The sequence below is a fragment of the Gorilla gorilla genome, chromosome 4 (genome assembly GCF_029281585.2).
Source record: "Gorilla gorilla gorilla isolate KB3781 chromosome 4, NHGRI_mGorGor1-v2.1_pri, whole genome shotgun sequence".
Lineage (NCBI taxonomy): Eukaryota > Metazoa > Chordata > Mammalia > Primates > Hominidae > Gorilla > Gorilla gorilla.
Window position 1 is genome coordinate 171,973,593 of NC_073228.2, and position 24,299 is coordinate 171,997,891.

The 24,299-nt window shown below is 45.7% G+C and overlaps 1 protein-coding gene across 47 annotated transcripts in view; it reads left to right on the forward strand.

Annotated features, from left to right (window-relative positions):
- The window catches only part of TENM2 (teneurin transmembrane protein 2), a 1,282,302-nt gene that overhangs the window by 1,179,931 nt on the left and 78,072 nt on the right, over nt 1–24,299 (forward strand). For all 47 annotated transcript variants that reach the window (XM_055387572.2, XM_004042960.5, XM_063706913.1 and 44 more), the window contains one exon: nt 571–717. In XM_055387572.2, coding sequence (XP_055243547.1) covers nt 571–717 — 147 coding nt within the window. The remainder of the gene's footprint in view (nt 1–570; nt 718–24,299) is intronic.

Sequence of the window (24,299 nt, forward strand, 5' to 3'; positions counted from 1 at the left end):
TGACCCTTAAAACTAAATATTACCTGTACAAGCATATGAAAATAGCCCAGCAGAACCATCCAGTTTTCAGTCATGAGAAGCTCATGATAATCCTATGTAAATATATTTTTAAAACTCTGAAAGATGGCGGGCACTTTGCCTCCATCCTGGGTTGATAGGGAATTTTTTCTCTTCTACAGAAGAGCACTTCTTTAAAAAAGACAGAAAGAAAAGCTTCTTTTCAGTAGCATCAATCCTGAGCTATTGGCTGGAAACCACAGCCTGGCTAGTCTGGTTGTCAGCTCAGCACTGGTTTAGTTGTCTGGGATGTGCATTGAACTCCCCGCTTTGGGAAGGTTGCCTCTGACCTAGGTCAGTTGTCACTGGGGATCCCCTGCATCTGTGACCCCACTCTGTCTTGCTACTGCATGCGTTGCCTGCTCCCCTGACTCTGTGGAAGGCAGGCGCGGGCCCCACTGTGAGGCTGGCCCAGCGGCTGCCCTGCGGCCTTGCTCCCCTCTGCATGGCTCCCCTGCTTCCCCAGCGCGGCCTCACGTCCCTCCTTCTCATCCTCTCCATTTCTCCAACCAGATGGCTGCCCTGACTTATGCAACGGTAACGGGAGATGCACACTGGGTCAGAACAGCTGGCAGTGTGTCTGCCAGACCGGCTGGAGAGGGCCCGGATGCAACGTTGCCATGGAAACTTCCTGTGCTGATAACAAGGATAATGAGGGAGGTGAGCACGCGTCTTCTCATTCCCAGCCCCTAAGAGCAGAGCGTTGTCCATGCTTTTGTCATAAGTCATTTTTCTTCTGAAAGACCTCCCCTGCACTATTGTCAAATGTTGTTGTAACATTTTCTTTGAAGCAAATGCAGCAGAGAACAGGTGTCCTTATGCCAGGGGGGATCTCTGGGAGACACCGGCTGGAGGCACTGGGGGTTGATACTGGCTGAGAATTCCCAAGTGCCCATTGCCACATAAAGGTGGCTGGGCCCTGGCGCTGCCTTCAGGGTCACCAGTCCTGCCAGACCTTTCAGGGCTGCGGATAACAGTCGGTGACAAATAAGGATGACAATCTATGCCTAACGCACAAAGCTGCCATAAGCAATGCCTGCTGCCTTCATCCTTACAGCCCTTTGAGATGTCACTCTACAGATGAGGAAACCGAGGCCTGAAGAATGATTAAGTAACTTTTTCGAGATAATCCAACCACCATTAGTAAAATTGAGACCCAAACCCAACTGTGGCTCCAAAGCATCTGTTCTAACCAGTTGTTGGCAAACTATGGTCCATCGACCAAACCTGGCCTGTAAGCTAAAAATAGTTTTAACATTTTTAATGGTTGGTGGAAAAAATCACTAAAAAGAACAATGTTTGATGATGTGAAAATTATGTGAAATTCAAATTTTGATGTTTAAATTTTTAAACAGCTTTATTGAGGTATAATTGACGTATAAAAAGTTGTGTATATGGCCAGGCACAGTGGCTCACACCTGTAATCCCAGCACTTTGGGAGGCCATCACCACCATCAAGGCCATAAACATGTCCATCGCTTCCCAAAGTTTCTTCCTATTGACTGAACCAAGGGTTGGGCTGCTTGATTTCAAGGTCCAATAACAAGATGCAGACACACTGGGAAAGTAACCAGAAATAAACTCTCCCAGGTACAGGAAGAAGGCCAGAGATAATTCACCAGGCCAACTCAAAATTACAAAGTTTTCCAGTGTGTATATACCTTCTAAGCTATGTGTCTACGTGTAAGTGTGCATTCATCTGAAGACACAAATGATTGATTCCATCTAATCTATAACTAAGGTTTGGGTCCTGGACACCTTCCTCCAGAGCCTCAGTAAATTTGCTTAGCCTAGATGGGTCCTGGTGCCAGGGGTGATTACCCTTATCTTGTCTCCAGCTAAGGTGTGGAGGTCTGGGGAGTTCCTTTAGACTCCCAGTAAAACTTGTTTAATCCTAAATGGGCCCTGGTATGAGGAGCATGAGAATTTCTTCATTATCTTGTGAAGGTTCAAGGCCCAGGAAAGGCCTAGGCAAGACTCTTGGTGAGCTTTTGTTACATTCCAGCCTTTGTGTAAGTGCGCTGGCTCTTTCCGCCTTTAATATTTAACCTAACCATTCATTCAGTGCCAAAACAGTTGTCATGGAGGCCTGCCTGTTCAGCTGGTGGTGAGACCTGGCCTGCCACACTGCTCTCTTTGTGATCATTGTTTTGGGGTGATTTTTTGGTTTTAAGAGTTTTTGTGGTAAGAACATTTTAATGTAAGATCTACCCTCTTAGCAAATTTGGAGTATACACTACTTTGTTAGCCATAGATACTATGCTATGTGTAGATCTCCAGGATGTATTTATCTTGTATCGCTGACACATTGTACCCCTTAACCCACACCTCTCCATTTATTGGAATATAGCCATGCCCGTGTGTTTATGTTTGGCCTAGGGCTGCTTGCACTCTCCATGTCAGAGTGGAGTCAAAACAAAAACCACTTGGCCATCAAAGCCCAAAACATTTACTCTCTGGCCCTTTACAGGAAGAGTTTTCTGTCTCCGTTCTAAACCTCTGAGCTGAATTTCCCCGTGTTCCTTCCTGATGGAGTGCTAAGATTCTGGGGCTAAATGAGGTTGGGTTAGCATGTGGGCCACCTAATCTCCTAAGAATACTGTGGAATGTTCCGTAGACTTTAGTACAGGTATGTTATCCACCCCCGCCAAAATTACTACCTGATCAGAATTCACTGGGGGCAGAGGTTGTTTCAGAGTGTAGGAAGATCCATGAGTCCAATCATTTGATTTAACAAAAACGTATTTAGTGCCACCTTGGACCAGTCATTGAATTCTAGGAATATCAATGACCAAGTCAAAGTCAGCCACTGCCTTCATGGCCCCAACAGGTCCTTTCAGTGGTGTCCAGAGCAGGGTGCAATCCATCGGGGTGGTGGATGAGAGTATTAGATATTCTATTTTTATTTTTTCTCGTCCTCTTAATGGGTATTTTGCAGTTTCCATAATTTATGATTGCCATTGTGCCTGTATGTAATTTGTAAATAAACAGATGTGCATACACTGATAGGAGTACACAATCAAAACAGTTTACAGACCTGATGTGGTTTACAGAGCTCCCATTCATTCATTTTCTCTTTCCTGAAACAGAGCCAAAGAGAAGGCACGTTAATTCGTTTTTTAACAAGTTAAGGCATAACTACATAATGCATTTTTTTTCAAGTCAGAATCGCACGACTTTTGCTGGTAAGGTTCACTGTTTTTCCTTCTGCCTCCCTGGCGATTTCACTGAGCACAGCGGTTGCTTACAGATCAGCTTCTACTTCCAGAAAGGAGCTGCTCTCGTGGCTCCCTTCCCTGTTCCTGGTGTCAGCAGCTGAAAGCATAACAAATGGCTGGAATGCCACACAGAGGGGAGAGAGGAAACTCTGGGGGACTGTCTCCCCAGCATACCCTGCCTTACCCACCTCCCTCCCCACCAGCCCTACCCCTGATCCCAGCTTCCACCCGGCCAAAACCAAAATCCTGAAGTGATGGAGCTAAAAGAGGCTCACAGGGTCCCCGGGCCTAAGGGTTGCCCACCAGGCACAATTCAGGATCCCCCCTGGCTGGCAGAGACAAAGCAGTCCAAAGGCAGGGCACAAAAGCAAATGAGGCAGTGATTATGCTAAAGACAATAATGGCCTTGTTATGGGAACTATTAAAGCAAACCTCCCAAGGAAGTAATTAACCACAAAGAAAAAAACAAAGGCTGCATGGTGTTTATAAAAAGAAACTCCCAGTTAATTCAGAGTTGCTTATGTCAGGTGAGAGGGGTAGACACCAATTCTCTCTCACCTGGCGTAAGCAATTCACAATTAACTGAGTTCTTTTTTTGGAGGTGATTCCTCGGTGTAGAGTATCCTTTTTATGGTTAGTGACTTCCCTAGGAGGTGTGCTAAGCACTTTGCTGTTTATTGATAAATATTAAGGTTGCTCCTCATCAACTCCAGATTCAATCCTGCAGCACCCTAATTATATCACTCTTTTTGTTTGGTTGGGGTGGGGGTGGGAGTTCCGCCCTAGTCTCTGCCCTGCTTCGTGAGTTATCAGGAAGGGCTATGTGAGTTTATAAACCTGGCAGTGGGTCAGAGAGGCACCCGGGCAGAACATGAATGCAGACCCGGGGAGCAGCTGCAATGAACACATTTGTTATAAATTTCATGAACGAGCAAAATAATAGAGCTATCTACCAAAGTGGACTGGAAAAGGCAAATCACTTTTCCATCTAGAAACACTCTACTTTAAAAAAAAGAATCTGTTTGAAGGGATATATATTTTTTATTTTAAACTGAGATAGATATAGATACAAATACAGATAGAGATATTTGAAACCTTTAACAGCCTTTTTTCAACCTGGGTTCCTCTATGAGAGAATTAAGCCCTAATACTTTATGGCCACTAGTAGTTCTGAAATTTCAGCATGCGGCAAAACCACCTTGATTCAACACAGAGCGCTAAGCCCTATTCCTAGAGCTCCTGATTCTCTAAGTCTGGGGAGGGCAGTGCAAGACTGAATTTCTAGTAAATATCCCAGCAGTGCTGACACAGGGGACGCTGATGCAGGTCCTCTTTGAGAACCACTGTCCTAAGCCATCCATTCTATGTAATGAATTAACTTCTCTCTTATGCATCTAGAATGGTACTGGATAAAATAACTCCTCTGGAAGAACTGAGAAAACTTTCACTCAAATATGCTCTGTAGTCAGCAGTGTTGGGATGAAAATCCCTGTTGGAGAAGGCTGCCTTAGAATATCCCCACCAAAACAGTTTATGCCAACTCCCTGCCTTCTCACCCCCTTGGCTTTCAAAGTCTCCAGACACCCCCAGTCATGTGACCGCCACTCATGTAACCTCGGGAAGCAATGGCTGATTCTGAAGGGACAAGCCACACCTGCCCATGGCCACTAAAAAGAAGTGGAAATGGTTCAGACAGACACGGCAGCTGGCAGACTGTCTTTTTAATAGTGAGAGATCTTCACTTGAACTGCTCACCCCAATTTGAAAAAGAAGAGACTCAAAGAAATATTTTTGCTTACAGAAGACAAATACCAGCTCATTAAAGTCTGAGAATACACACAACATGTGCACCAAGTGACAGGCGGATAATATTTAATTATCACCACCAAGACAGAGGTGTGAGATTTAGTTCATCACAGCCAGGGGTAGGAGAGAGAGTGTAGATTTCCTCTAAAAGTGGGAACTGCAAGGTGAGGAGGCGTTGTTAGACCGTCTGGCCTGGTGAGACAGTCCTTACTTCTTCCCCACTCCCCTTTATCACCCTGAACTTAGAGTCAGGAGCCCTAGCCCTTCCATCATTTCAAGCCGGCATAGGAGTGAGTCTGAAGCTCCTGTGGAATCCTATGAGATGCTTTCTCCCATCTGTGGGCAGCGGTAACAGTGGAGACCAAGGGAGGTGATGTCATAACCACATCACCTGGAGGTAGGGGTAGGAGGAAGCCTTTTTAGGCTGAGCCTGTCCTGTCACCCCGCATCACTTTCTTCCTTACTAAACTAGGAGAGATGTCTTTTCTCCTCTCGTTCCATTTCAACACAGCACTGAAAGATGTTTTGCACCTTCTCTTTCACGTCCCTGGTTTCTGAACAGGTGACACTGTATCATCATAATTGATTGAGGGCTTGGGCTTCAGAGTCAGCCTTTGTATCCCAGCTCTGCAAGTCACTTTGCTTCTCAAAGTCTCAGTTTTCTTATCTGTAAAATAGGCATGGCAATGCCAATGTCACTAGCTGGTGTGAAGTTTAAGTGAGAAAATGCATGTGATGTATTTTACAAGACATCTGGCTCATAGATGCCCTCACATGTTGGCTGCTGCTAGCATTAACATTATTAATATTAATGTTATTTTCTAGAAAGGAGACTGAATTCATATAGATGGAACCCAACCAATAATTTTTCCAGTGTACACAACCACAAAGATTCTAACTTTGTGCTTATTGAACTTTAGTGCTGCGTGACTGTGTGGAGGGCTTGTTTAAAAGTCAGATTTCTAAGCCCCCACCTTTGAGGTTCTGATTTATTAGTCAGACATAGAATGCAGGAGTCTGCACTTTTACCATGCACCCCGGAGTGTCTGATACAAGTGTGTTTGCTCTGCAGATGACATTTTGAGATAAACTTTTTAAAATAATGGTGTTCCCTGGGTGGGCTCACCCAGCCTAATGTCATAGTGCTTATACCCCAAACCCTTTCCCCTAAAATCCCCAGAACACAGGAGTGCAGCGAGGAGAGGGGAATTTTATTTCAGGAAGAAATAAGTAGCTGAAAAGACATGAAGTCTGGGCATGGTGGCTCACGCCCGTAATCCTAACACTTTGGGAGACCAAGGTGGGTGGATTACTTGAGCTCAAGAGTTCAAGACCAGCCTCGGCAACATGGTGAAACCCCATCTCTGCAAAAAATAGAGGAATTAGCCAGGCAGGCATCCTGGCATGTGCCTGTAGTTCCAGCTACTCAGAAGGCCGAGGTAGAAGGCTCGCTTGCTCAGGAAGTTGAGGCTGCAGTAAGCCATGATTGTGCTGTTACACTCCAGCCTGGGCGACAGAGTGAGACCCTGTCTCAAAAAAAAAAAAAAGACATGAAGATATCTTTATGTTTAGGTCCTTAGTGAATGACTTCAGTATGATTTAGAAGTTCTCCATTCTTGGGTGGAGAGTTGGCTGATGTTTGTTTCAAAGTTTAAAAACCTTTAACTTTCTGTCATTAGGGTATGAATTCATCTATCCACTCATCCATCCATCCATCCATTCATTAGCTTATTCATTTATGGTTTAACAAACATTTGTTGAGGGTTTACTAAGTGTTAGACTCTGAAAATAAGCCTTTAGAAATACTAAAGCAAACATGACATATGTCCACAAAGAGCTCACTATCCATCTACAAAGATGGATAAACACATTGTTATTATTATTATTACAGTCCAGCATGTGAGAGGTGACAGAGATGGACCATCTTATTAGATGGCAATAGTTCAGTGGGAGCATAGCAAAGGGACTGTCACGTGTATGGGTGTCAGGAACATGACATGAGAGAAAGCGCAGCCCGTTGTTAAGGACAGGCTCTTCAGCTCGTCTCCATGGAGTGTCCTCAAAGCCACAAATCTGTGTGATCAGTAACCCCTGGTAGAGGCTCTTCAGGCCACTAGCAGTTACTGCAGTTCCCTCTCTAAATGAAGCACTCCACGCTGGCTTCTCTGCAGAGCAGTATTTCCCACCCTACCTCCATCTGCAAGGCTTGGTTCCTTGCTTCACTCCAAAGGAGGCTGCCTTGGGTTAAGAGACGTGGATCCTGGCCTGAGCTCCGGGCATGCCATCCAAGGCACTCCAGCCAGGTCTAAATGAGGAGAAATAACACTGGAGTCTGTCCAAAGCACTTGGAACAGACAAAACTCACCCCTCGCCCACTGCCTCCTCCCGCTCCCTCCCCATCCCATAGCCATCCAAATTGGTTTGACACGATTCAGGAATGCTCTTCCGGCATTTATCTCACTTGTTAATTAATAACTCACCTTGTCTGTGCATTTAGCAGAGCCAAGCTAGGGACTTCAGGGACTCCAAAAGGGTTCTGGTTCCCATGCCCAAATAGTCCAGTTTCTTCCTCCAATGAGACACAAAGCTTGGTGAACCCACTGTAAATGCCTTGATTAATGTATCCCAATCATGTTGATGGATTGGTTGGGTGGGGGACGGCTTAAAAATACAACATTGAGCTATTAACTGGGTTGGATGAGGATTCCCTTTGCAGTCCAAAGACCTTCTGGCAAATGTAGCTGGAGCCATAAACAGAGTCCCTGATTAGCTCCCAGAGAGAAAAGCAATGTATCTAATGCTTAGGAGGAAAACTTGGCCTTGAGGACACTGCCAGCTGGCCAGATGCTGGGTCTCTCTTCTTTAGGAGGGAAGCAGAATTAGCCTCAACTGAGATCTTCAGGGAACACATAGCAACAGGGATCTGAAATTATTCTGACTCTTCCAGTTGAAATAAGATCTTTGACTTCCTGGGCATATTTGACTAGAGAATCTTCTGTTTAGAAAACTGTAAGGTAGGGGTTCAGGTTTCTTTTATTCTACTGAGGTTTAGAAAAAAGATAGAACCAGCTGCGCACGGCGGCTCACACCTGTAATCCCAGCACTTTGGGAGGCCAAGGAGGGCAAATCACTTGAGGTCAGGAGTTTGAGACCAGCCTGGCCAATATGGTGAAACTCTGTCTCTACTAAAAATACAAAAATTAGCCAGGCATAGTGGCTCACACCTGTAGTCCCAGCTACTCAGGAGGCTGAGGCATGAGAATCGCTTGAACCCAGGAGGCGGAGGCTGCAGTGAGGCAAGATCGCACCACTGCAGCACTCCAGCCTGGGTAACAGAGCAAGACTTCATCTCAAAAAGAGAGAGAGAGAAAGAAAGAAAGGAGGGAGGAAGGAAGGAAGGAAGGAAGGAAGGAAGGAAGGAAGGAAGGAAGGAAGGAAGGAAGGAATTCTCTTGCATATAAAAATAATAGTAAGATTTTTGAGAGCTTACATGTGCCAAGCACTGTGCTGAGCTTGCTCTGCACCTGGGTTACGGGAACAGCCTCCCAAGCGGTCTCCCTGCTACTCCTCTTGCCGTCTGCTCTCTGTTCCTCCACACAGCAGCCAGAGGGAGTGTTTTAGTAGGTTGATGCAAAAGTTATTGTGGTTTTGGCCATTGAAAGCAATTAATTTTGCACCAACCTAATACATTGTAAATCTTATCATTCCATGTTCTCAAAGGGTTTCTCATGGAGTTAGAATCAAAATCAGCTGTTTTTTTCACCTTGGCTTAGAGGGCCCTCTGTATATCCCCTGCCTTGTCTCTGACCTGTCCTCCCCCATCCTCTCCGGAAGCTCTGCCTCATCCACTCTGGCCGGTGTTTAGACTGCACAAGTGCAAAGATTAGTTCCACCCGAGGGTCTTTGCTAGTGCAAGGTGGAAATGCTCAGTCAAGGCACATTGTATCACTGGCTCATTGTAGTCATTCAGTTCTCAGCTCAAATGCCTGAGAAGGACTTATTATGAAGTCTTCCTCTGTCTCTCTCCCATCAACCATTAGTGTTTCCTTTATGGAAATATCACACTCCTAAATTTTCTCACACTATTATTCCTGTAGATTGTCTGTTTCTTCACACTAGACTATAAGTTCAATGAGTCTATTTCATCATATTATTTTCATTATACAGATAAGGATACAAAGGCTCAAGAAGTTAAGACTCAGAATAGCCCTTTCAGCTAACCACCATGATATATGGCTTTTCTCCTTTAAAACCATTGGCTCATTTTTTCTAAAACACTCAAAAAATTTGGACAGTGTTTCTGAAAAAGATTCAAACAAGTACAGAATGTGTGCTGCTGCAAAGAAGCCTTAGAAAAAAACACCTCAAAGACAAAACTTTTCCATTGAAAACCTTTTCCTGGTACATGTAATTGACCATTGAATTAGTTGTGTTTTTTTTTTTTTTTTAAAAAAAAGGTGTTTAAAGTTTATAATTTACCCAACACAGCACTTTCAGTCTTTTTTAATCAAGTCTTTATTAGTTTAAATGGTTATTAAGTGTCTCTTAAGGGATTATGTTTTTCCCCCTGATTAGATGACAAATCAAATATTCATTATGAAATTGTGATGAAAATGCATAATCTGAAAAAAAATTTTAATCATGTAAATCACTATGGACTTATTTTAGGGAATTAAAGGATGAAAACGCAGATTTCACTGGTGGCAAGGAGGTAATATTGATAGCGTTATGTTGGCTTCCGGTATTTGTGCTTTGGCCAGAGTCTTGCCCTAGATGGTGGCAGGCACACCCTTGCCATCCCCCGGTCTCTGTGACCAGCATTTGAATAAAGAGGCAAGGTCATCATGCCATCACTAGCTCTCTTGCTCCCACAGTCTTCCCCCAGGTCCAGACCGGTGGTTCCCTACCAGGGCAACTCGCTCTCCCAGGAACATCTGGCAGTGACTGGAAGCATTCATGAGTCATGGTGGTGGGGAGGTGGGGAGGTGCTATTGGCATCCAGTGGGTAGAGGCCAGGGTTGCTGCTAAATGCCCTACACACATAGGAAAGCCCCACATCAAAGAATGATCCGACCCAAAATGTCAATAACACCAAGGCTGAGAAATCCGATATAGACATTTAATGTCCCAGGAACACATCTGTCTGAGGGACCAGAGGGTCCCAAAACAGGCAGTGTCCATGGGCCTGATTTGAAAGGACGTGATGTCCAAAACCCTAAGGCATTGAGCCCTTACTAAGGGCCAGGCCCTTGCTAAAACTTCACCCACATTGCCTAAATAAATCATGACAATCCCCACAAGAGCCCTAGGAGTCTTTCATTATCCTTTATATAGAAGCAGAAACTAAGAGCCAGAGAGGACAAGTGGCTTGTCCAAGCTCCCACGGCGAAAACATAGCCAAGCCAGGATTCAGAACCTGGGTCAAGAACCCTCCTCTGGGCCCCTCACAGCACCTGAGTGTTTGTTGTGTTTGGGCTCAGAGCAAGGCAGAGCGTAAGTGCTTGAACAACCTCCGCCCCTCAGAAACACGAATTTTGCAGCATGCTTAAAAATACCATCGGCGTTAGCTTTTCCCTCCAGTTTTGGATTTGGAATGCATTTTTGCCACAAAGTGCTTAGGCACTGAAATGCCAGGGGGTGAGCAGGGGAGAGTTGAGCAGTTGGACTTTAAATAGCAAGGTGTTAGCAAGCAGCGCAGCAAGAGCAGCTGCCCAAGGCCTGTGCTCTTTTCTTTGACTTTCTATCTTCTCAGCCAAGAGCTCTGGGGGATTGGAGAGGGGCCAGAACTCTGTGGCCAAATGCAAATCCAGAGAAAACTGTGAGGTGTTCCTCCAAACCTCTGTGCCTAATGCTTCTCTTCCTCCCCACTCACAACCAAGACCAAACCTTTCCAAGGTGATTCTCCTCCTCTGCCTGTCCTCAGGGTATGTCATCATGGAGCTCTCCCCACCCCCTTCAGTTTCCTGGAACTCCATGGCCACGTGCACTGAGGCACACTACCTCTTTCATTTATGAGAATCACAGGATGATTTCATTTATGGGAGTCTGGAAATGTCAGATGCAAAAAGGCTAAAATATAGAGTCCCCGGCAGCTGCAAAACCCAAGGAGGGAAGTCACTTACTCAAGGCCAAGGAGCAGGCAGGGCAGACCTGAGACTGGAGTCCTGGTTTCCTGGCTCAAAATCCAGTGTGCTTTTTTCAATGCTACGTTGCCACCAAAAGGACTCAGTGACCCTCAGGAGAATGGGTGCCTGCCGCTACTGGTTGGAGCCAAGATCTGTTTCAGACCTGGGACCTAGGTTAGAATGAGTGGAGATGCCTAGGGTACCTCACAGTGAGTGCCGCCTTCACTTTTGCCCCCCTCAGCCCCTCATTCACCTCTTCCTAGTTGCAACCCTGCTCAGACCTCTTGTCATTGATGGCAATGACAGAAAACACCCTCCCCCACACCAGCCACACTCCTGGACAGACCACTCACCACCAAAATCATTTATTCATCCAACAAACATATACCAAGCCCCCACTCTGTGGCAGGGCATGTGAATGAATAAGACTCAAACTCTGCCCATAAAGAATCCTCTGTCTGGTGGGAGGTAAAATACACACTAAAGCTGTCACTGCAGAGCCACATTTTAAGGGTCCATAATAGAAGTAAGGCCAAGAGACCATGGCCACTCACAAGAGAGGCACTGAAGACTTCCAAAATAGGTACAGCTTGAATCTTAAAAGATATAAAGGAATTAGGCAAGGAAGGAGGGAAAAGCATTGTGAATGAAGGGAACAGCAAATGCACAGAGGCAAGGAACAGCAATGCCTGTGTGGGGACCTCTGAGAAGCCTGGTACCTTGCAGCCTAGTCCACATGGGGAATGGAGGAGGATGAGGCTAGAATGGGGTTTGCATGCAGTGCTGGGCAGAGCGCAACACAGCCATCATATTTGTTTGTGCCTCCCACCAACATAGCATCTCAGTCTTCAGAATTGCAACCATGCCTGCCCCTCAGACAGAAGGCTGATATATCTGCTTGAGTTATTATAAACACACACACCACAGCTGAGAAGCAGGTGTGGCCTTTTGTTGTGTTGCCTCCATTGCACATGGGCATTCTTTCTCCCAGGGAGAGGAGACAGCCTGGCAGGGTAGTCAAGAGGCTTTGGGATTTGAGCTTCAGGTCATGTCCCAGCTCCTCCACTTCCTCAAGATATGAGCTTAAATTTAAGCTTTGTCCTCTGTAAAGTGGAGCTAGGGCTAATTTCTACCTCATAGGATACTGTGAGGCTTAGATGAGTTAATGGATGCAAAACAGTCAGCACAACGGTTCGTATACATCTTATACGTCAGTGAGCATCAGAATCACCTGGAAGGCTTCATGCACGGATGGCTGGGCCCCACCCTCAGAGATTCAGATTCAGTAGGTCTGGCAGGAAGCCCAAGAATGTGCATTTCTCACAAGTGCCCAGATGATGCTGTCGCGTTGAGAACCACTGACTTAGCGTAATACGTGCCTTTTGAAGGGGAGCTCAAGTGCTGGCAGAGGGATTCCTCCGAGCGTGTCAGCCCTGGGCCAGCTGATGAGGAGAGACAGGCCAAACAGCTCTGCATCCTGAGGCGGTGGCCACTGTATTAGCATATGGACCTTGGGTACATTCCTGGGTTCACTGAGGTCCTTTCCACAGAAGCTTGTCATCCGGAGAGGAGTCAGGGCTCCAACTTCCCGGGATCCATCCTCCTCCTTCAAGAGTGTTGGAATAAAAGAAAAATGTGGAAGGAGTTTGCTGGGAGAGAGCAGTGGTAGCTGGCCCTGGTTCCTTGCCTTTTATGACATTCTGCTGCTTCTCCCATGCCCCCTGCCCCACTTAGGGCAGGTGGTGCTGTGCCATTTACTGATGGGGTCCACAGACTTTGGAATCAGACAGACCTAGCTGTACATTCTGACTCAGGTTCTTACTAGCTGTGCTTCCTTGAGCAAAGGACCTAACCTGTCTGAGACTCAGTTCTCTCATCTGTAAACTGGAAACAATGATATCAACTTCATTGGCCTGTTGTAAGGTTTGACTAGAAAGTTTATAGACAGCAACTTAATGCCCCTTTACTTAAATGGCTGCTCTAAGTGTTTGCATCTCCCTGTATGATGTGAGTTCAGAGATTCTAAAAACATACACTGCCTCCCAATCAAAAACTCATCATTTCAAATAATACATACATTTCAAAATCAGGAACCCATCTTTTGGTCCCTGTTATAATACATTTCCCTCAATTTCATCCCCACTGGCTCTGGAATGAGTGCTGTCTTCCCTCAGAGGTCATGAACCGGTGACCCCCAAGCTGGGTGGGTCACTGCCATGTTCCCTTTAGCCACATAGGCTTACAAAAATCTTTGCATTCATTGCTGACATTTAGAGGATTTCATTTAACTAACAAAGAAGCTGAGGGCCTAGAGGTTAACTTGCCCAGAGTCAAACAGTGGAAGGGCTGGGATTGGAGCCCAGTTCTTTTGATTCTAAATGTCTTGTTCATTCTTCTCTCAGACCCTTTTTCTGAAAGTAATTTTATGCCAGGTGTGCCAGAGTCCAAAGCCGCTAGGTATCTGGGGTCATGCTGGAAAAGAGGAATCCATGGAGAAGACAGATGCAGAAAAGAGAAACAGCAGTCCCCGGAGCAAGCTTCTCCTGCTCTTACTTCTGCCATGCTCACTCAGAAAGCTTGTGGCTCAGGGAATGTAGTACCAGGGAGAAAACCCCAGCCTACCTGGGGTCCATCACTCAAAGTCTTAGCCCTTTGACGAGCAACGCTAATACCATCACTACCCAACTAGCACACCGTCTGCCAGGGAGGCCATTGCATAGGCCTTTGACATGCCCTCTTTGTCTATGCATCTTGCCACACAGATTTTGGGATGCCCCCTTACCTGGCCTCTCCATTCCCTACTCTTAATCCTTAAGGCCATGATTTCTTAATAGCTTTCCACCTCCACTCAGATCATGCCAACAACTTCTCTGGGCTGGACTATGGGTCCTCCAGCTTCTAATCTGTTCCTCACAGAGCAGCTAGAAGAATCCTTTTAGAAGTCAGATCCTATCACACCCCTGCTCAAGCCTTGCCAGGGCCTCTCATCTCCCGTAGCATGGCACCCAGGTTGCCGCAGTGGCTTCCATTGCTCTGCATTAGTGAGTCCCTGCTTCCATGCTGATCTCATTTCCTCTCTCTCTTCCTCGTCCTCTCTCTGCCATACCTGCCATCTTGCCATTCCTACAACTCACAAATACACTTTCACCCTAGGCTTCTGCACTTGCTGTTGCCTCTGCTCAGAGTGTTCTTCTTCCAGATGTTTCCATGACTCATTTCCTCATTTCGTTTAGGTTTCTACACGAACATCATTTCTTTAGAGAAGCCCTCCCTGCCCTCCCTGTCTAAAGCAGAAAATCCCCTCCTTCATCCTGTCCAGCCCTTTATCTTGCTTTACTTAGTGTCTTCAGAACACTGTCACTGTAAGTCTATCATGCATTCATTTGTTTATTGTCTATTTTCCCCCTCTAGAATCTAGGGCCATAATCACAGGGTCCTTGTCTGCCTTGGTCAACTCATTGTTACATGAATTGAATGAGTAAAAGCTTTCATGAGAAGTGTTTGGGATTGGAAGCAATTGTCTTTTATTCAATAGATGATTGGGAGATAAATACATTTCATTTTAGGATTTCAAAAAACATGCATACAGTGACACCCAAGTCACTATATACTGCTGATATCATTTTATCAGTGCAAAGAAAATCCAAATATAAAATACATCTTTGCTTTTCAGTAAGGCATGAAGACATGGTTGTACTGCTCTTCATCTGTATTATTGACTTGGCCTCATCCTGTCCATTGACTTCGTATGGGTTGGTGCAATAGGAATGCAAGCCTCATAATCCTCTTTTAAAACAAGAGGAAAGGCAGAGGCAGCTGCAGATTGTTCTTGGGTGAACTCCGACCTCCCAAACTAGAGCTTGCTGGAGAAGCATAGAGTAGGGGAGAAGAACAGCAAGTCTAAGACTGGGCCAGCTGCGTGTGAATCCCAGCTTCCCCACCCACCAGCAGCTGCCCAACCTTAGTCAAGTAACTGACCCTCTCTAGGACTGGGTTTCTCCATCTGAAAAGTGGAAGTAAACAAATGGTTACTATACAACAAGTCCTTCTGCATACAGTTTATTTGATTTTTTTGCGACAGCCCTATTAAGCTGGTGTGATTATTTTTATTTTACAGATGAAGGAACCAAGACTCAGAGAGGTAAAGTAACTAGCCCAAGGCCACACAGCCAAAATTTTGCTGACCTGGGGTTGAACACAGATCAGCTGCCTCTAGTCCCGTGATCATAATTGGCAGTATGATACTAATTCCTAGTACCTACACCATAGAGTAGATGCGAAGATTAAATGACAGCCAGGCACAGTGGCTCATGCCTGTAATCCCAGCACTTTGGGAGGCTGAGGCAGGAGGATTGCTTGAGCCCAGGAACTTGAGACCGGTCTGGTCAATATAGCAAGACCTTGTCTCTACAAAAAATTAAAAAATTGGCTGGGCACAGTGGTGGGTGCCTATAGTCCCAGCTACTCAGCAGGCTGAAGCAGGAGGATCTCTTGAGCCTAGGAATTTGAGGCTGCAGTGAGCCAAGATTGCGCCACTGCACTGCAGCCTGGGTAACAGCACAAGACCTCATCTCTAAAAATAAACAAATAAGTATAAAACAAAATAAACGAGAAAATCTCCAGCGAGTGCTAAGCACAGTGCCTGGAACATGGCAACAGCCACGTTTAGGAATGACACCGTTTATAAGTTAGTACTTCCAACTCCTCTAATTCCACAGGAAGCTCGTAGAATAGCCAAGCCCGGGCCCTTCTCCCAGCTGGCAGTCTGGGGCATTTCTTTATGCAGCAGAAGGAGAAGCATCATGCCCCCGTACTAATCCTCTCCACTCTGGGGCCAAGCCTCCCATCTTCCCCCCAGGGACAAGGTCTCCCCTCAGGCAGAAAGTAACTGTTCCAGCTTGTTGCTCTGAGGTGTCGGTGGTGACAGCCCCTTTTCTTTCTGAGGGACCCAGCAGGTCACTGTCTGGCACCAGGCTGCCACCCCCTGCCGGGCCTGGGCTGCGCTGGCCGTCGGCTCAGTTCTGTGTGACCTGTCAGTGGGCTCTTTGAAATGGAGGTTGATGAGGAACAGAGCAGGGTAGACCAGGCAGCGAGAGGCCAGGAACAGCAGGCAGAGGGCAAGCATTTGGGGAAATCAGAGGCCAAGAGCAGAGGCCCCTGCTCTCTGTTGCCAGTGGTTTTTGTAACAGCAAAGTGGGGAGACAGCTGCAGCCAGGATAGAAATCCCCCAGGTATAAAAAACGTGGCTCTAGGCTAACAAGGGTGAGACTGTGCCAGAGAGGCCTGTCAGAGGCTGTCCAAGGTGGGAAATTTCTGATCAAATGAGATCATTCCCAGAGGCCCTTTCTGGGTTGAGAGTCAGCAGGGGTGGGGCAGGGAGAGGAAAAGAAGGAAGGGGAAAGAGACAGAAAAAACAACTAAGAAATGAACATGTCTTCTGAAGCTTCAGTATTTCCCTTCATAAGTCCTGCGACATTCAGAGGGTATCTATATATGGCTGTGACTGCTTCCAGCCCCCTGTGAAAAACCGAGAACAGAAGTCAAGAGGCTTTGGAGGAGGCCGGGCATGGTGGCTCACGCCTGTAATCCCAGCACTTTAATTCCAGCCCTGTAATTCCAGAAGTCAAGAGGCTTTGGGAGGCCGAGGCGGATGGATCACTTGAGATCAGGAGTTCGAGACCAGGCTAGCCAACATGGTGAAACCCCATCTCTACTAAAAATACAAAAGTTAGCCAGGCATGGTGAAGGGCGCCTGTAATCCCAGCTACTTGGGAGGCTGAGCCAGGAGAATCACTTGAACCCAGGAGGCAGAGGTTGCAGTGAGCCGAGATCGAGCCACTGCACCCCAGCCTGAGCAACAGAGTGAGACTCTGCCTGAAAAAAAAAAAAAAAAAAAAAAGAGGCTTTGAGGTAGACAACCAACATGTGAATCATGAATCACTTCTCCATCATATACTAGCACTGTGACCTTGGGCAAGACCCTGAAGCTCTATGAACCTCAGTTTCTTTATCTGCAAAATGAGGATCATAGAACCCACCACAAAGGGTTCTTGAGAGCATGACTGGATGCTGGCTGGATCGAAGCACAGCACAGGCTGAGCAAGCACAGAGGGACTTAAGTGGCTGGCAGAGGGCCAAGCACTTAATTGTAAACTTAAGTCAAAAGTGTGAACTGGATGAAGCTAGGAGCTGGGGCAGAGGGCTGGCCAAAACATTCTGCAGCCCAGTTTCCCAAAACATAAATCACCCTGTACTAGGTATGTAAATGGTTACTCTCACTAACTGTCTTAGATAAAAGAGCTCATATATACATGCTTGTACAAACATGTCATGGCAGAGGGTACAACAGGCTCCTGTGTGTTGGACACTCAGCATAACAGTCACACCAACTTACATGGCAGCTTTGTGTAGGATTTCATTCCAGAGTGCAGCAAACAGGGTCCAAAACCCAGTCCTACCACTTAAAAACAGGGTGACCATAGGTGAGTTATTTAATCTCGAAGTCTCCCATTCCTCATCTGTAAATAATGATGTTAATAGCACCCAGGATTCTGGTGGTGTCTTAATAAAGGCATGCGTTTAAAGTACCTAACCCAGTGCCAGGCACCCAGGAAGCTCCTCCTGAGCACCAACCATTGGTTCTCATTAGACATGGTTGCCATTAATGTTCCATTGTCCTGCTGACCCCAGGATGTTGTCACCTAGCACAGGGTCCCCACTCTAAAATGCACTGGCCTTGGGAGACACTGGGAGCTGGAGGACAGGGGCTCTGAACTGATATGCTAGTAGTACCGACGTGGTTTGTGTTGGGCCTGATCACCCAAAGCCCTGCACTTTATAGGAAGTCAATCAAGGATGAGACTGCCACTTGTGACTATTGAGTAGATGGAGGTATGGCTGGTCCTTCCAAGAACAAAGCCCCCCAAACCTAGAGCCCTATGTTCTCATGAACTGTTTCCCAATGTCTATGGCACTAGATACAATTGCAGGGAGAGGCTCGGAGCCAGAAGGGTCCATGGTCAGGAAATGCTGCGTACTCCATGACAATATTAAAGACTCATAATGTGTATCCATATATCAAAGCCTCCAGGAAGTCCTGCTGTAAAGTTTAACTTCGTTTAACTGACTCCCAAATTACATTTGATGGCAGATCCTCACCTCCCGCCTCCACTTTTGTGTTTCAGGGAATGCGTATTAACACCCTGCAGGAGACAGAGTTTGGAAAAACTGTTGTAGCCCCTCAGCTGTACTGCTGTGGATATTTGAAGGCTTTTTCTCAGTCACTCAGAACAGAGGTCTCAAGCTTTAGTGAGCAAAATAATCATTCTTGAGAAATCTTCTTTAAAATGCAGATTCCCGGCCAGGCACGGTGGTGCACACCTGTCATCCCAGCACTTTGGGAGGCCAAGGCAGCTGAATCACCTGAGGTCAGGAGTTCGAGACCAGCCTGGCCAACATGGTGAAACCCTGTCTCTACTAAAAATAAAAATAAAAAAATTAGCCGGGCATTGTGGCGGGCACCTGTAATGCCAGCTACTCAGGAGGCTAAGCCAGGAGAATCACTTGAACCCAGGAGGCAGAGGTTGCAGTGAGCTGAGACGGCACCATTGCACTCCAGCCTAGGCAACAAAAGTGAGACTCCATCTTAAAATTAAAAAACAAAAAAAAAATGCAGGTTCCCAATATTTAGTCTCAGGAATTCAGTATGTCTGGGTTGATGGCATCTTAACACCATACCAGAGCAGGTAGTCAGGCAGCACACCTTCAGCAACGCTGGTTTAAAGCTTAGCCACTGGAAATACGGTGCTCAGAGCAACAACATAGACATCACCTGGGAGCTCATAAATAATGCAGACTCTCAAACCCCACCTTAGGACACAGGATGAGAATCTACATTTTAACAAGATCCCTGAGTGATTGTGATGCTCATTAGAATTTGAGAAGCATTGGTTTAAAATGCTGGCATTTGTTTTTGGTTTTTGTCCATTAGTTGCTGGTGAAGAACCATTTTTTAAAAATAACTGGACAAACACTATAATCCCCTTGTCAAACATTTCCCCCAGTGGCTTCAAGGTACAGCCTATTAAAGAGAGGCCTTACCTGAATCAGATTTCTGCCTTTGGTAGCAGAGCCTTGATTTTCTTAAGCAGCCCTTGCTTTTTTTCCCACATCCATCCTAAAGAGTAGAAAAGCCAGCAAACAGCTTTCACTGGGGCTTCCTCTCTGCCAGATCTCTGGTCAGACATGATTCATCTTCCATGACTAAGTCATAAGAAAGGCCAGAAGGTGCTTTGGTACAACGATCTCTGGACTTGGAAGTCAGAGTCTGACCAAAAGAGTTGGCAAGAAGTAGGAGGAAAACTTCCAACAGGTCTTCCAAAAGGAGTGCAAATACAGTTTTACTTCTTCTTTTTTTTTTTCTTTTCTTTTTTGAGACAGAGTCTCGCTTTGTCACCCAGGCTGAAGTGGAGTGACTCAATGTCAGCTCACTGCAATCTCCACCTCCCGAGTTCAAGCGATTCTTCTGCCTCAGCCTCCCAAATAGCTGGGACTACAGGTGTGCACCACCACACCCAGCTAATTTTTGTGTTGTTAGTAGAGACGGGGTTTCATCATGTTGGTCAGGCTGGTCTCGAACTCCTGACCTCAGGTGATCCACCTGCCTCAGCCGCCCGAAGTGCTGGGATTACCGGCGTGAGCCACCGCACCCAGCCCAGTTTTACTTCTTGCAATATTTGAGAATGGCCGTTGCTCTGTGCAGGGAAGGAGGATGCCTGAGGAGCGATGGTTCATCAGGCAGCCAGGGTATTAATGGCAGGTGAAACCCTCCAAATGAGCATCCTGTCAGCCAATCTATTGCTTTAAAAGGTTGGCAATGCAGGAGACCTTACAGAGGCAATGAAGAACTAATCTCATATTGCCAGGTTAAATCAAGTCAGCCTTGCCTATTCCTTTCACTTCTTAGTTACATCAAGCCCAAATACTTTCAATTATCCTCACTTCCAGCTTGTCAGCAGGCGTAGGGTAAAATGCAAATGGAACAGTACCTTTCTCTCGTGGAGAGCAGGAAATATCATTAAGAATAACCTTCATGTATTGAGCTTTTCCTCCATCTTAAGTGCTATACATTCATCATCTCATTTCACATGCACCTTCTTAGAGCACCTCTGTGCATTTCAGTGTAGTCGGCATTATTAAGTCCATTCTATAGATTGGAAAACTGAGCCACAGGAATTCAGTCACTTGCCCAAGATGACACAGCTGATGAATAATAGACCAGGTTTTAAATCAGACCATTCTAATTCCAAAGCCTGTGTTTGTTTGCTATTTTTCAAACTGAGCCAAAAGTCCAGTACCACCCTGGGCAAATGGGGCAGGGCAGGGACCAAGCATTGCATCTCAGCAGGCCCTGAGCTTTGGGATGACTCCCTTGAAATTTTCTAAGTTGCTCCCCAAGTATCAGGGACTGGCCAGAGTCAGCAATGCTAACTGGGAGGAGCACCCCAGTCCAGACTAGGACCCACGTGAGCCCTGATCCCTGTTCCTCCCCTTCAGGGTGCTCTTTTTTTTTTTTTTTTTTTTTTTTTTTTTGAGACAGAGTCTCACCCTGTCACCCAGCCTGGAGTGCAGTGATGCAACTGGGCCTCACTGCAACCTCCGCCTCCCGCGTTCAAGCGATTCTTCTGCCTCAGCCTCCTGAGTAGCCAGAACCACAAGTGCGTGCCACCACGCCTGGCTAATTTTTGTAGTTTTTAATAGAGATGGGGTTTCACCATGTTGGCCAGGCTGGTCTTGAACTCCTGACCTCATGATCCACCCGCCTCGGCCTCTCAAAGTGCTGGGATTACAGGCGTGAGCTACCGCCCCCGGCCCAGGGTACTCTTTGACCCTCTACCACCCCTCACCCCCACTCCTGTGCATGTAGGGTCAATAAGATGCCCCAAATTGTTTTGGCATTTGCATCTATGGGATATCCTAAGGCCTAACGGCCAGCCCCAGTTCCAGCAGGCAGCCTAGCAAGCACTGGCCAGAGGACTCTCTCTTTTGCAAACCAAGCTTCCAGAATGGTGCTGACCTGCTGATTTGGGGTGACTCAAATTGTTTATATAGCCAGGGGCCCAGCAAAAAAAAAAAATGCCGTTTGACTGGGGTGCTGCATACCTTAGGCATGCCCTGCAGGAGTTTACCTCAAAACAAACTAACTCCCAAGGCAAAACCAATCCTATGGTTCCCCCTTTTTACTCAGGAAACTCTTTCCATCTCTAACTCAAATTCAGCAGGAGCCTTTGGCCTTTGCTGACCAGCATTAAGTGCCCTCCAGGACCCCTGCACCTTCTTCATTTCCATCACGAACAACCAGATTTCATCTTTCTTGCCCCAACTTATTGCTTCTTCACTCCTTTTTATTGCTGCATTAATTTTTCACCTCTTCATCATTATTAGCTGATCTCAAAAACGACCCTGAGTCACGGGGTTCACCACCTGACTACCCAGACTTTCCTTGGGGAAGTGACAGCTTGGCAAGCACCTAGCTCTGTATAGGTAAAAAAAAAACCTATATGATGCCAAGAAGACTCAAAAAGAAAAAGAAAAAAAAAACATAGAAATGACTCAGAAGCACTTAGTAGGTGACAAGGTGCTCACAACTGTTGTAACGACCTTTCGTGGATTACCTCTGTTGATCCTCCCAGCACTCCTGTGGGTATAATCATCACTGCCCTCACTTTGTCAATTCACCTGGGGAACCAGGTGACTAAGGTGAAGATCAAGAGCATGCCCAGTGCCCAGAAAGTTTCCCTGTGCCCTCCCAACTAATACCTCCTCATCAAGGTAACTACAACTTCTAACTTTCTATCATCACTGATCAACTTTGCGTGTTCTTGAACATCCTATCGATGGGTCAGAGAGTACTCTTCAAAGCTCATGTTTTTAACCAATCCACTCTATGGCCTCCTGGCCCAATGAGTAGGAAAGGTAGATTTGGTGCTTGGTGGTTCCTCTGTGAAACCATGACTGCAAAGAGTGCAGCTTATTTTTAAATCTGAGCTTCTGACCAGTCCCCAACCAGCAGCTGCGTGCAGACACTAGAAGAGTCATCCACAGCACCTGCAGTGATTTGTTAGAGGCCATCTCTACCACTCTGTCACAAAATGAAACTTAGAAAAGTAAATGTAGGTGTTCTTCTGGAGCCTTTAATACCTAGGAAAGCCATGGAGTTCATGCAGGTTGGAGAGAGACTCACTTGCAAACCAAGCTACAGGGAGAAAAGTTGAACAAAATGCTTCCATTCAAATTCTCTATAAGCTGCCCAGAAGATCAAAGAAGAAAATAAGTGAAATCAACATCTTCTCATTCCCTGAGCCATTTCCTATGAGAATGATGATGCAAGAACTCACACAGCCTCCTCCAGGCAGAAAGGTGTGCATGGTTCAGCCAACTCCAAAGGATCCAGATGCTTATTGTGGCTGCTTTACAGCCTCTCCATCGACACAGGGCCTCCTTCCTCCTGAGTGTAGCTTTACTAGTAAGCGTTTAATGGAGGCTTTGAGCTTAAATCTCTTCACTAGTTAGGAGCTCCTTTTAAAATCTAGCAGAGTACACTAGACAGGGGATTGAAATGGCTGACAAAAACCTATAGCTAGCACAAAAGTAAGTGCCACCTTGTGCCAATGGTAAACAGCTGAAAGGGGATTGTGTCTCACAGGTAAATAGTGTGGTCCTCTGCAGCCTACAATGCCAGGAATAAATTCCCAGACATCTGGTTTCTCCTGCTGATTCCTCTTCAGATGCTCATTTCAACCAGCCACATTCTTTCCCAGCTGTAGGAGTAGACAGGCCTTCAGAAGTGATTAAATCTCACAGCTGCCCACACTTACCCCTGTTGATGGGTGTCCACTGCCTTGTCTTCAGACTTCCTTGGGGAAGGAAGCACCACCCCTCCTAATAATGAAGACAAAGGGTGATAATCTCATCGGTTGCCTTTCTCTACTTTTTATTCATAGCTGCTTCTTAGCCACTTGGATATTCACCTTCTCCAAGCCTCAGTTGCATCCTCTATAGGTGGGTATAGAGTGGGTGGCATGGTGATAATGGTGCTAAGACAATGTACTGAGCATTCATTATACGACACTGCTCTGAGTACTATACAGACAATAACTGCTTTAACCCTCCCAGCAGCACTATCTATCATCATCATCATCATCATCATCATCATCATCTCCATTTTATACATGAGGGAAACTGAAGCACAGAGCAGTTAATTGCCCATGGTCAACAGCTAGGTAATAGCCAATCTGAGATTCAAACCCAGATACCCTGTTCTATAATCTGACATTTAAGAGTTACATTATTCTGCTTTGCAAGATTTCCATGAATCTTTAAATTAAAAAAAAATGTAAATTCTGCTCAATCTATAGCATTTGTTATTCCTATTAATTATTATTATTAACCTATCACTATTTGGAAATAAAGTATTTTTGCCAAGATTCAACCAGCCCATAGCCTACACCAGTAGATGACTCTAAATATAAGGGAATATTAATTTCATTTACTTTTGCATCTTTTTTTTTAAATGAAAAAGTGGAAGACTTCAGGGAGTTTCTGGTTATTGTTATAGTTCATTGGACATGTACTGTATACCAGACTGACATTTATATATATATAAATTTTGAATATATTTGAATTTGAATATATATAAATTTATTCTCCATCACATAACCCTATGGCATATGTGCAGTTATAACTCAGTTTTTAATGCAAGGAAACTACAACCCAGCAAGGCTGATTACCTTTCCAAGCTCACACAGCCAGGGAACTAGCAGAGATGAGCTTCAAACCCAAATCCATCTGATTCCAGAGGCCAGGCTGTCACCTCTGATGCTGTGTAGAATTTTTGGCTTTTTACCTTGGGACTTCTAATCCAAAGGTTTCAATTCAGCATTAATGAACCTGTTTCACGTTGCCAGAACTGTTATGGAAGAATCTCTCTGATTTGCTTTATCAAAAGCAATAAATAGAATGCCTTGGTATCATTCCCAGAAAGTTTCTCCATGATCACATTTCTCTGAAATTGTCATCACAATTAGCTTATGAC